The 14,021-nt window shown below is 41.6% G+C and overlaps 2 protein-coding genes across 2 annotated transcripts; both read right to left on the bottom strand.

Annotated features, from left to right (window-relative positions):
- Positions 1 to 374: 374 nt before the first annotated feature.
- LOC129603711 (trace amine-associated receptor 1-like) lies at positions 375 to 2,241 on the bottom strand. The gene has a single exon (XM_055506469.1). The coding sequence runs from the start codon at positions 2,053 to 2,055 to the stop codon at positions 1,057 to 1,059; it is 999 nt and encodes a 332-aa protein (XP_055362444.1). The 5' UTR covers positions 2,056 to 2,241; the 3' UTR covers positions 375 to 1,056.
- A 7,653-nt stretch (positions 2,242 to 9,894) lies between these two features.
- On the bottom strand, positions 9,895 to 11,155 carry LOC121202030 (trace amine-associated receptor 1-like). The gene has a single exon (XM_041069643.2). The coding sequence runs from the start codon at positions 10,902 to 10,904 to the stop codon at positions 9,906 to 9,908; it is 999 nt and encodes a 332-aa protein (XP_040925577.1). The 5' UTR covers positions 10,905 to 11,155; the 3' UTR covers positions 9,895 to 9,905.
- Positions 11,156 to 14,021: the final 2,866 nt, after the last annotated feature.

Genomic DNA, 14,021 nt, shown 5'->3' with positions numbered 1-14,021 from the left:
AGAGGAAACCAGGAAGCACTAGTTGTAGTGCATTAGCCTGAGGCAAAAAGTCTTCTGGGCTGTGTCAGAAGACAACAAAATGATAATTTCTCTGCATAGATAATATGGAGAATTCTTAAGTGTCCCTTTATTCTTACTGTATATACTATCCGAGGTCGTTTTGGTCAGCCCCCATTGAAAGTCAGTGAAGTTTTCATTGAAGTTTAACAATTATTAATGAAATACATCTTTTTACTTTTATACTTGAAGCATGCAGATGCATATAATCTGTATTTCAACATATTTATTTTGAGGACTTACACGTGTCATCAACAAATCAGAACTTTTATAAGAAATAATAAAATAATAATGAGTTGCATATTTTGCACTTTTTAAATCATCATATATTTACTATTCATATCTGTAGAAATTAAAATGTTTCTTTGAGTTACATTTGTCATCATATAGGATTAACCACAATAGATTATTACAATCATCGTTACAATATACATACAAAATTAAATATAGGCTGTCACCTGAGACATATGTATATATACAGTATAAATGTATGTAGGATTATAAAAACGTATCAAATAGTAATAATGAATAACTGCAGTGTGTCATCCAGCAGTTTATGCATGTTGCAGTCACACATTACACACATTCCAACATTGGTTGAAATTGCCTATTTTATTTGAACCTATCTTTTACTTAAGTTGCACAAATACAAGATCAATCAAACACACTCCCGTTAGAGTTATTATATAGATTTATAAGCTCGGACCTGCATAAAAGCGCATTAAATTACATATGACGAACCTTATCTGTTCATTAGTAACATTAACTGCAAAGCATAAACAAACAAATAAAGTTTGTAAAGTAAGTAATTTTTTGTATCCAGCTACTTCTAACATTAGCATCAAAAATATTGATCCTTCAAGAAAGAATAAGAGGAAAAAGGCTCTGGGTTGATAAAATACATGGATACATACAGCAGGAATAAATGGCTTAATTTTCACCATTGATAATTTTGTAGGTTTGTCATAACCGTGTTATTTTGGGATTTCTAACAATATGCTAAGTCAGTTTTGTGCTACCAAAATCACCTTGAAATATTTTTCCAGAAACAATGATTTTGAAAGCTGCTCGGAACCAGCTGTAGAAGAAAGCGTAAATAAAAGGATTAAGCATTGAGTTTGACAATGCAAACCAATTGAGCGTTTCAAACACTGAATCTGGCACCGAGACGCCGTGTAAAAGCTGGAAGCTAAAGCACAGAAAGAAAGGAGTCCAACACATCAGAAAAACTCCCAAAACAGTAGCGAGAGTTTTAGTGGCCTTTCTTTCCAGCTTACTCACAGTGGATCCAAATGTTCTCATTTGACAGCTCTTGTTCTGTATACTACATGCCTGCCTCTGTGCAACAAGGAAAATCTTTAGGTATATACATAACATTATGATCACTGGGACATAAAATGCTAAAATAGGTCCCAAAATATTTGCAAGTAAAATATCAATAAGACAGGACTTTTCACACTTTTCATAATTAAATTCTGAAACTAAAAAGCCAACAGAAACTAGAACGGAAACAGTCCAGGTCATCAGAATCATAGTACCAACAACATGAAAATTCATCTTAGCTCTGTAGGTGAGAGGTTGACACACTGCGTAGTATCTATCAATAGAAATACAACATAAATTCAAAATGGAAGCTGTGCTCAGTGTTACATCAAAAGTGTTTCGTAGTTTGCAATATAAATGCCCACGATCAAGACAGAAGCTCACAGTAAATCTGGTGTTGAAGGGAAACACTAGCAGCCCAACCAGCAGGTCAGCCACAGCCAGCGAGAGGATGAGAGAGTTTGTAGGAGTGTGAAGCTGCTTAAAGTAAATAATAGAGATTATAATGAAAAGATTTCCACATACATTAACAACTGATAAGCAACCAAGGAAAACATATAACAAAACACATGCTGTTGAAGTACTGTTTATCAATATGTAAAACCTCTTATCTAATTCATAACACAGGGGTATGTGGTCAGCAGCACTGACGTTGACAGTAATCTCTGGTGCCATACTGTACTTCTGTGTTTCTGCAAAACATTTTTTAATTAACAGCAACAATTAAAAGAAAAACAAAACTTAACAGTTCAATGTGCAAAAAGACACCATTTGCTTTGCATGAACTCATTACAAATAATACCATGTAATATTATACCTTTTCAGGCTGGTTGAATAAGTTTCCCTGCCTCAGCATCTTACACAGTCTTGTCTGATATAAGGCTCTGTCTGCTTACCATAATGAATACATTTGGCAGTCATCCAATCAGAAGTTGGACTTGGACATGTATGAAGAAATAAATATCTACATATCTTCTGCTGATCAAAAGAGAAATTATGATTTTATATATATATATATATATATATATATATATATATATATATATATATATATATATATATATATATATATATATATATATATATACACACTCTATTCTCACCATCGCGGGTGGTCTCATCCACTTTCCAAGCTCGGGTCCTCTACCAGAGGCCAGGGAGCTTGAGGGTTCTGCGCAGTATCCTTGCTGTTCCTAGGATTGCACTTTTCTGGACTGAGATTTCGGATGTTTTTCCAGGGATCTGTCGTAGCCACTCCTCCAGTTTGGGGGTCACAGCCCCTAGTGCTCCGATCACCACAGGCACCACTGTGGCCTTCACCTTCCAAGCCTTCTCCAGTTCTTCTCTGAGCCCTTGGTATTTCTCTAGTTTCTCATGTTCCTTTTTCCTGATGTTGCCATCGCTTGGTATTGCCACATCCACCACTACGGCTTTCCTCTGCTCTTTATCCACCACCACAATGTCTGGTTGGTTCGCCATTACCATTCTGTCAGTCTGGATCTGGAAGTCCCACAGGATCTTGGCTCGCTCGTTCTCTACCACCTTGGGAGGTGTTTCCCACTTTGACCTTGGGGTTTCCAGTCCATACTCCGCGCAGATGTTCCTGTATACTATGCCAGCCACTTGGTTATGGCGTTCCATGTATGCTTTGCCTGCCAGCATCTTACACCCTGCAGTTATGTGCTGGACCGTCTCTGGGGCCTCTTTGCACAGTCTACACCTTGGGTCTTGTCTGGTGTGGTAGATCTGGGCCTCTATGGCTCTGGTGCTCAGGGCCTGCTCCTGTGCGGCCAGGATGAGTGCCTCTGTGCTGTCCTTCAGCCCAGCCCTTTCAAGCCATTGGTAGGATTTGTTGAGATCAGCCACTTCAGTTATGTTCCGGTGGTACATCCCGTGCAAGGGCTTGTCCTCCCATGATAGTCCCTCTTCCAGCGTCTCATCCTCTGTTCTCCACTGCCTGAGACATTCACTCAGCACGTCATCTGTCGGGGCCTTCTCCTTGATGTACTTATGGATCTTGGATGTTTCATCCTGGATAGTGGCTCTCACGCTCACTAGTCCTCGGCCTCCTTCCTTGCGGCTAGCGTACAGTCTCAGGGTGCTGGATTTGGGGTGGAACCCTCCATGCATGGTGAGGAGCTTTTGTGTCTTAACATCTGTGGTCTGTATCTCTTCCTTTGGCCACCTTATTATTCCCGCAGGGCATCTGATCACTGGCAGAGCGTAGCTGTTTATTGCCCGGGATTTGTTCTTGCCATTGAGCTGGCTTCTTAGGACTTGCCTTACTCGTTGGAGGTATTTAGCTGTTGCCGCATTCCTTGTTGCCTGTTCAAGGTTGCCGTTTGCCTGTGGTATTCCAAGGTACTTGTAATTGTCCTCAATGTCTGCTATTCTTCCTTCTGGGAGTGAGACCCCTTCTGTGTGGATTACCTTGCCTCTCTTTGTCACCATCCAACCTGTGCACCGCCTGGATCGACTACAAGAAAGCCTATGACTCAATGCCACACACATGGATCACTGAATGCTTGGAACTGTACAACATCAATAGGACTCTAAGGGGCCTTCATTGCAAACTCGATGAGGTTGTGGAAAACCACCCTTGAAGCCAATGGGAAGCCACTTGCCCAAGTATCCATCAAATGTGGCATATACCAAGGAGATGCACTGTCCCCACTGCTGTTCTGCATAGGTCTGAACCCCCTCAGCCAAATAATAAACAAGACTGGCTATGGATACCGACTCCGGAACGGGGCCACCATAAGTCACCTCCTCTACATGGATGACATCAAGCTGTACGCTAAGAATGAGCGAGACATCGACTCGCTGATCCACACCACCAGGATCTACAGCTCAGACATCGGGATGTCATTCGGGCTCGAGAAATGTGGGAGGATGGTGACAAAGAGAGGCAAGGTAACCCACACAGAAGGGGTCTCACTCCCAGAAGGAACAATAGCAGACATTGAGGACAATTACAAGTACCTTGGAATACCACAGGCAAACAGCAACCTTGAACAGGCAACAAGGAATGTGGCAACAGCCAAATACCTCCAACGAGTAAGGCAAGTCCTAAGAAGCCAGCTCAATGGCAAGAACAAATCCCAGGCAATAAACAGCTACGCTCTGCCAGTGATCAGATGCCCTGCGGGAATAATAAGGTGGCCAAAGGAAGAGATACAGACCACAGATGGTAAGACACGAAAGCTCCTCACCATGCATGGAGGGTTCCACCCCAAATCCAGCACCCTGAGACTGTACGCTAGCCGCAAGGAAGGAGGCCGAGGACTAGTGAGCGTGAGAGCCACTATCCAGGATGAAACATCCAAGATCCATAAGTACATCAAGGATAAGGCCCCGACAGATGACGTGCTGAGTGAATGTCTCAGGCAGTGGAGCACAGAGGATGAGATGCTGGAAGAGGGACCATCATGGGAGGACAAGCCCTTACACGGGATGTACCACCGAAACATAACTGAAGTGGCTGATCTCAACAAATCCTACCAATGGCTTGAAAGGGCCGGACTGAAGGACAGCACAGAGGCACTCATCCTGGCTGCACAGGAGCAGGCCCTGAGCACCAGAGCCATAGAGGCCCAGATCTACCACACCAGACAAGACCCAAGGTGTAGACTGTGCAAAGAGGCCCCAGAGACGGTCCAGCACATAACTGCAGGGTGTAAGATGCTGGCAGGCAAAGCATACATGGAACGCCATAACCAAGTGGCTGGCATAGTATACAGGAACATCTGCGCGGAGTATGGACTGGAAACCCCAAGGTCAAAGTGGGAAACACCTCCCAAGGTGGTAGAGAACGAGCGAGCCAAGATCCTGTGGGACTTCCAGATACAGACAGACAGAATGGTAATGGCGAACCAACCAGACATTGTGGTGGTGGATAAAGAGCAGAGGAAAGCCGTAGTGGTGGATGTGGCAATACCAAGCGATGGCAACATCAGGAAAAAGGAACATGAGAAACTAGAGAAATACCAAGGGCTCAGAGAAGAACTGGAGAAGGCTTGGAAGGTGAAGGCCACAATGGTGCCTGTGGTGATCGGAGCACTAGGGGCAGTGACCCCCAAACTGGAGGAGTGGCTACAACAAATCCCTGGAAAAACATCCGACATCTCAGTCCAGAAAAGTGCAATCCTAGGAACAGCAAGGATACTGCGCAGACCCCTCAAGCTCCCTGGCCTCTGGTAGAGGACCCGAGCTTGGAAAGTGGATGAGACCACCCGCGGAGGGTGAGAATAGAGTGGTATATATATATAGTAGTACCTTAGCCTGACACATTCATACTTAACTGTAGTGTGCTTTACCTTTGAAATTAATAATAATACCAGTAATTGTCATGTTTTGGCCTAGTTTCCTGTTTTATTTTGTAACACTTCCGGTTCTTGTTAATTATGTTAGTTCCCGCTTTTGTTTTGAAAGGTCTTAGTTTGTCATCCGTGTTTTGGTTCCAGTTTCCGGTTTTATTTTGTAAGCACATCCGTTTCTGGTCACACCACAGCAGTTCCCACTTTACTTCCGGTTTTCAGTTCACGCACCTGTGTCTCGTCTGTCATTACTCACCAGGACATTTAAACACCACCTGTTTCCTTAGTTCTCTGCCAGATCGTTTGTACTCCTACCATCACTTTCCAGCATTCTATTGATAGCTTTTTTTCGTGTTTTGACCCTGCTCCGTATTTTTGACTTCTGGTTTTCGCCTGATCCTGACCTGGTATTGTACACTGTGAATTCTGTTACCAACCCGTGCCTGTCCTCTGGAAGTGACCTAGCCTGCTCCTTCTGTGTCTATGCCTTCATGTTTTCAAGTGTATGACCCGGACTGTTTTGAGACTACGATTCCCGCATTAAAACCCTTTTACTTACTCCCTCTGTCTGCTGCGTCTGCACTGAGCATTTGGGTCCTCTCTCTGCCGTTCTGTGACAGTAATTGTGTTATGTGCACACACACTAAAAACATATACATATATCATATACATACACATATGCATTGTTATACATAATCTCATAATACTTAATAATAGTCATCACATACAATCACATATTGTTGATATTGATAGTGATAAGTACCAGTAATACTTATATGGGGTGCCAAATGTAAAAGGAGCACCTATAACTAGTTTTCTCACATTTAACTAAATGACACAACATGTTTTCTCACATTTAGTTAAATGTGCAAAAGTCTAAATGTAAATGTTAAATGTAAATGTTAAATGTTTGCCGAGTGTAAACTGAATTCATGAATGGGCAAGTAGACTCTACCCCTACCCTCAAACAGCGCTGGTCTCAGATCAGATCCGCGAACTCAATCACCACAAACAGTGCGCGCAAACCCCGCCCACATCTGATCTGGAAACTTTTGTTTTTAGCCTGGACGTAACTTCCACCGGCGCCACAGAAATATTCTATTTAAACCTACTTAACTCCCCATTAATGGTGTTTTACGACAGAACAGCAGTTTGAAGCGGAGCCTCAGCCCGCACACGTTACAGCCCGTTCAATCTCCCCCAACGGGAGGGAGTCGGAGCTGGCAGCCATGATGGCTTCGACTTCAGGCTTCTCTCCAGTATTTTTTGTGCGTACTGTTTGACGTGTTTGAGTCCGCGTCACTGATCTAGGATAATAGGGGGTGGAGTCTACTTAAATATTCAGTTCGATCATTTAACATTTACATTTAACATTTACATTTAGATTTAACATTTAGATTTAAAATTTAACATTTAGATTTAACATTTAACATTTACATTTATATTTAACATTTACATTTATATTTAACATTTACATTTAGACTTTTGCACATTTAACTAAATGTGAGAAAACATGTTGTGTCATTTAGTTAAATGTGAGAAAACTAGTTATAGGTGCTCCTTTTACATTTGGCACCCCATATACTTACAGCTAAGTTTAGAAAGCCTGTTTTTTTTTGTTCTTTCCAGCAGTTCAACAAGCAGCATGTATTAGGCTGAATGCCGTCTTGTGATGGACAGCTTTGCTTTTATAAGGGGAGTATAAAAGAAATTTCACAGAATTTTCACAATCATATACATACACATATACATTGTTATAATGCGCTCACCATAAGCTGCTAAGGCTTATGAACAAAACTAGGAGGGAGGACCCAAATGCACGACCCACAGACAAGACTGAATAATAAACAGTTTAAAAATAAACAAATAATCACAGAGTGGAATACAACTAAAGACGCTGCAAATGCAGGATCCAAATAAATCTAAACATGAATTGAATATTTAACCAGAACTGAAAATCTCTGCAGCCCAGGAGTAAATGTATTTAATACATAAAGAAACGCTAAAACAGATAATACACACACAGAACAAAGGCACACAAACAAACAAACAAATCTTGACACAAGGAGCTCGATGGACATGACAACGTAGCATTGAACAGAACGCAATGGACCAACCCACAACTAGACATAAACTAGGACTTAAATACTAAACTAAAAACACAGGTGAACACAATTAGACTAATTGCACACATGAATTGAAACAAGAAGTCACATGACAAAACAAAGAACACAACCTAAAAACAAAACTCCTCCAGCAGGTCGGAGGGCCGAATCTCAACAAAATCTGGTTCAAATACCACTTGCCATGCCAGCAAGCACTGCCAGCTTAAAGCCAGTGTCACAACACTCCGGGAAGAAGGACCCAAATGCACAGCGTGAACTAGAGTAAAAGCTGAGATTTTAAGAGTTCGAAGTCAAGCAGGCGCAGGTCATACACAGCATAGGTAAGGCAGGATCCGACAAGTTGCAGGCAAAAACAAAGTCAAAAACAGGCAATGGTCAAAACTCACAGCTAGGTACTGTCAGAGACTGGACAAGAGACAAGACGAGGTAACAAGGCTGGGTCATACACGGTAACTAGACGAAGGTAATGCTGGAGTGCTGGCTATGAGAACGCAGACAATCTGACAATGGGTAAATGCAGACATGGTGCTTGAATGCTATGTGAGTAATGACTGATAGAAGAAGGCTGGTGAGATCATGTGACTGCAAAGTAAAGCTAAACTAAAAGTGACAAGAGAAAACGGGAAGTACAAGAAGATAAAACAGGAAGTGAGTCCAGGCTGTGACAGCTAGCTTATGCTACTTACATTAGCCTGTGCATTTGCCTGACTAGCAGCAACTCTAATACTAATTCAGTAATTAATTTAATCCTTTTGTAGGCAACATCGGCTGGTCACAGAGACTCTTGGAAGGGACCACCGCACTGAACTCTGGCCCATACAACTAACCCCGAGTGTGTGCTGAAGTACACCCTGTCTTCTAAATAATCTACAGCGGGACCTTCGGCCATTGAATAATAGTGCTGTATGGGTATGCAAGGAAAACAATGGCAGACGGAGCAGTTTTTCTGCAGCAGGCTGCCTCCGCCCCCCTCTTAGCCCAACTGTTGCTGCAGCACGTACAGAGAAAACCAGGAAGCACTAGTTGTAGTGCATGAGCCTAAGGCAAAAAGTCCTCTGAGCTGTGTCAGAAGACAACAAAATGATAATTTCTCTGCATAGATAATATGGAGAATTCTGAGTGTCCCTTCATTCTTACTGTATACAGTATACTACCCGAGGTCGTTTTGGTCAGCCCCCATTGAAAGTCAGTGAAGTTTTCATTGAAGTTTAACAATTATTAATGAAATACATCTTTTTACTTTTATACTTAAAGCATGCAGATGCATATATATTTTGTATTTCAAAATATTTATTTTGAGGACTTACACGTCATCAACAAATCAGAACTGTTTATAAGAAATAATAAAATAATAATGAGTTGCATATTTTGCACTTTTTAAATCATCATATATTTACTATTCATATCTGTAGAAATTAAAATGTTTCTTTGAGTTACATTTGTCATTATATAGGATTAACCACAATAGATTATTACAATCATCGTTAACTGAAAATATACATACAGTATTAAATATAGGCTATCACCTGAGACATACAGTATGTATATATACACAGTATAAATGTATGTAGGATTATTAAAAACTTATCGAATAGTAATAATGAATAATAACTGCAGTGTGTCATCCAGCAGTTTATGCATGTTGCAGTCACACGTTACACACATTCTAACATTGGTTGAAATTGCCTATTTTATTTGAACCTATCTTTTACTTAAGTTGCACAAATACAAGATCAATCAAACACACTCCCGTTAGAGTTATTATATAGATTTATAAGCTCGGACCTGCATAAAAGCACATTAAACTACATATGACAAACCTTATCTGTTCATTAGTAACAGTAACTGCAAAGCATAGACAAACAAATAAAGTTTGTAAAAAAATCGAAGTAATTTTTTGTATCCAGCTACTTCTAACATTAGCATCAAAAATATTGATCCTTTAAGAAAGAATAAAGGGAAAAAGGCTCTGTGTTGATAAAATACATGGATACTTACAGCAGGAATAAATGGCTTAATTCTCACTGTTGATAATTTTGTAGGTTTGTCATAACTGTGTTATTTTGGGATTTCTAACAATACGCTAAGTCAGTTTTGTGTTACCAAAATCACCTTGAAATATTTTTCCAGAAACAATGATTTTGAAAGCTGCTCGGAACCAGCTGTAGAAGAAAGCGTAAATAAAAGGATTAAGCATTGAGTTTGACAATGCAAACCAATTGAGCGTTTCAAACACTGAATCTGGCACCGAGACGCCGTGTAAAAGCTGGAAGCTAAAGCACAGAAAGAAAGGAGTCCAACACATCAGAAAAACTCCCAAAACAGTAGCGAGAGTTTTAGTGGCCTTTCTTTCCAGCTTACTCACAGTGGATCCAAATGTTCTCATTTGACAGCTCTTGTTCTGTATACTACGTGCCTGCCTCTGTGCAACAAGGAAAATCTTTAGGTATATACATAACATTATGATCACTGGGACATAAAAGGAAAAAATAGGTCCCAAAATATTTGCAAGTAAAATATCAATTAGACAGGACTTTTCACACTTTTCATAATTAAATTCTGAAACTAAAAAGCCAACAGAAACTAGAACGGAAACAGTCCAGGTCATCAGAATCATAGTACCAACAACATGAAAATTCATCTTAGCTCTGTAGGTGAGAGGTTGACACACTGCGTAGTATCTATCAATAGAAATACAACATAAATTCAAAATGGAAGCTGTGCTCAGTGTTACATCAAAAGTGTTTCGTAGTTTGCAATATAAATGCCCACGATCAAGACAGAAGCTCACAGTAAATCTGGTGTTGAAGGGAAACACTAGCAGCCCAACCAGCAGGTCAGCCACAGCCAGCGAGAGGATGAGAGAGTTTGTAGGAGTGTGGAGCTGCTTAAAGTAAATAATAGAGATTATAATGAAAAGATTTCCACATACAATAACAACTGATAAGCAGCCAAGGAAAACATATAAGAAAACACATACGGTTGAAGTACTGTTTATCAATATGTAAAACCTCTTATCTAGTTCATAACACAGGGGTATGTGGTCAGTAGCACTGACGTTGACAGTAATCTCTGGTGCCATACTGTACTTGTTTTCCTGCAAAACATTTTTTAATTAACAGCAACAATTAAAAGAAAAACAAAACTTAACAGTTCAATGTGCAAAAAGACAACATTTGCTCTGCATGAACTCATTACAAATAATACCATGTAATATTATACCTTTTCAGGCTGGTTGAGTAACTTTCCCCGCATCAGCATCTTACACAGTCTTGTCTGATATAAGGCTCTGTCTGCTTACCATAATGAATACATTTGGCAGCCATCCAATCAGATTCGTTATTACCTTTCGCCTTCCTCCCGACAATCCACTTGCCTGCTCCTCTTGTACTGCTGCCACTCTGCTTACCTGTTTTTACCACTGCCTCGAGTTTAACTATGATTCAGTATTAAAACGCCTTTTAACTACCTGGTCGTCTCCTGAGCCGTAAATGTGGGTCTGCCCTATCCAAGACTGTGACAAGAAATATGTATACTTTTCTTGATTAATGGTTTATTTAATGTTTTCTTTAGTCCATCCTAAATATGTGCCATGACGTTGTGTTGGTGGACATGACTCCATGAGTTTTGCTTTGGGGTGTGTGTGTGTGCGGGGGGGGGGGGTGGTTGGGGGTGCAACCAGCTGCTGAAACCGAGTGGATCAGAGTGGAATAAAAGTAAAGATGCTGCAAATGCAGGATCCCCTCTCCATCCAATAATGCCCTCTCCAACTAAAGATGTCCTAGAAGACCTAAGGAATCCAAAGCTGTAATTAAATAATAAAAATGATCGCAAAACTCAGTTTCAGATTGATCAGTTATGCTGGGAGAACTTTGACCATGCTAACAAATAAGGTAAATTTTTAGCTAACCAATTAAAAAATAATAAAGAGAAACATATCAATTCAATAACTAATAAGAAAGGGAACATTACTCATGATCACCATAAAATAAACGATGCCTTTAAAACCATTTACCAAGAGTTATATACGTCCCCAATAGATCCATACACCTCTGCCAGTGAGGTGTATGGATCCACCCGGAGGAGTTTCTGAATAAACTAGAACTGCCAAAGTTAAAGGAAGACTCATTATTATCTTTAGCAGAACTACATGAAGCTCTGCAGGAAATGCCCAATAAAAAAACTCCAGGACCAGATGGATTCCCAACTGAATTTGTAAGGAGTTCTGGTCCATGCTGGCACCCAGCATTTACAAAATGATAGTCAAAGTTAAACAACAGCATTCATTACCCACAAATATGAATTCAGCCTTCATAAGCCTGCTCCAAAAACCAGGGAAAGATCCTCCGCTTCCATCAAGTTACAGACCAATTTCCTTAATAAATGTAGATCTAAAAATAGTGTGTAAAGCACTTGCTAGAAGATAATGCAATACACTTCCCAACATGGCATATCAAAGGGATAACACATCTGAAATATGTTTTCACAAGAGACAAGTTTACCTCTTTTGAAGAATCAGTGAAATCACTAGTGCCAATTTTTTAGAATACCAACAACTAAAGTCAATACTTAATGCAAAAACAAAACTAAGAATACTCCCATCCACATGCAACCACCACCAGTAATAGAGTGATTTATTGATATATCTGGGAAAAGGACAGTATCCAAAATTTATATATTAATTTCCAATGTAGATCAGACAGTGAGCCTTCCGATCTCTAAATGGGAAGCTGATCTCAACATCACCACTAATCACACATTCTGGAATAATATATGTTCTAATTCATTCAGAATGACAAAAAATACAGATTTACAACTAATACAATATAAAATTCTTTATAAAACACATTATACAGAACAGAGGATGTTCCAAATGGGTGTTGCAAACTCAAATATTTGCTCTCATTGTACAGATAACACAGCAGATAGATTCCTACAGTACATGCATTCTGGTCACGTTCACCTGTGCAGCAATTTTGGCAAAGAATATGTGAACACCTGTCAATCCGGTTAAGCTGTCCAATCCCAGCAGCCCCTACACTTTGTCTTCTAGGAGATCTAAGTGGACCTAGAGAACAACTCATCACACACACACTTCTTTCTGCCAACTGTGTCGTAACGAAAATCATCCTCAAACAAAAAAAAAGCAATATTCAGTACTTGAACAGCTTGTTAGATTACACCATCTTAGACACACTGTCTGCTTCGTCAAATCAATAACCAAAACTATACTCTGATTGATTCCATTTCCAGGTAGGGATGCGTGGAGCTTGGATGCTGCGTCATGTCTGGCGCGGTGGTGGGGGGGGGGGTGACTGGTGGTTGGGGGATGCCTGCCTGCCTAAGGAACCGGGACAACGGGGCAAGTGGATTCTCGGCTGGCAGCATGGTTTCCCTGCGGTGGGGGTGTGGTGGCTGCTGAGACTGGCAGTCCAGTGCAGGAGTAGGGCCAGTGTGCGGAGGCGGACCTGGGGGTGGAGACCTGGGAGACCTGGGTGACCGGTGTCCGGGGAGGGGGGCTCTGGGGGTGTTTGCCTGTGCCGGGAGGGGTGTCTCTCCCCTGGGGCGCTGCCCCTGCTCGGGTGGGGCGCTGCCTGCCCTAGCGGTCCGACGCTCTCTGATAACTGCTCGGGCCTGTCGCGGGGGGGTTGGCGGAGTACTCGGGCTGTGGCCTTCATTGGACCCTGGGCGGAGGTTGGCCCTTAATGCACAACCGCAGAGTATTTGTGTAGGTTTGATTGTAGCACTACACGGGTCAAGCATGGGCATACTTGAGCGAGAGAATGGGTAAGTGTGAAAGAAGGGTGAGGGTGGGTCTGGCTGCACTGCGTGTGGTGCCTGAGCAGTAGTACTGCTGATGGAGGGACCGGAGCTACCGGAAAGTGGTTCCATTGCTCCTACGTGGGATGCTCTGCAGTTTTAATTGCATTAGTCATACACACTCATCCAGCAATCTGGGGGCTCCCTCCGGGGGGGCCAGTGGACAGAGCCTTCACATTGATGGCTCTGTCTGCTTGACCCCTGGCTTTCCTTATACCTAACCACATACACATACATTTAGGGCCGGGGGTGGGCTCTTTCACTGGGGCCTGGAGGTGAGGCCAGCAGTGGCCTCGCCCATTGGCCCTGGTGAAGAGATCAAAACCCAGTTTTAACTGCAGAAAAGACATTGTCACACAATGTGATCTGTGTGTTTTAG

This window comes from Betta splendens, chromosome 24 (assembly GCF_900634795.4).
Source record: "Betta splendens chromosome 24, fBetSpl5.4, whole genome shotgun sequence".
In the NCBI taxonomy this organism is placed as follows: domain Eukaryota; kingdom Metazoa; phylum Chordata; class Actinopteri; order Anabantiformes; family Osphronemidae; genus Betta; species Betta splendens.
The sequence above is the reverse complement of the archived record's forward strand: the minus strand, read 5'-3'. Positions and strand labels throughout refer to the sequence as shown.

Coding starts and splice junctions, on each gene's coding strand:
- LOC129603711 (XM_055506469.1), bottom strand. CDS start 2,055: ATGGCACCAGAGATTACTGTCAACGTCAGTGCTGCTGACCACATACCC.
- LOC121202030 (XM_041069643.2), bottom strand. CDS start 10,904: ATGGCACCAGAGATTACTGTCAACGTCAGTGCTACTGACCACATACCC.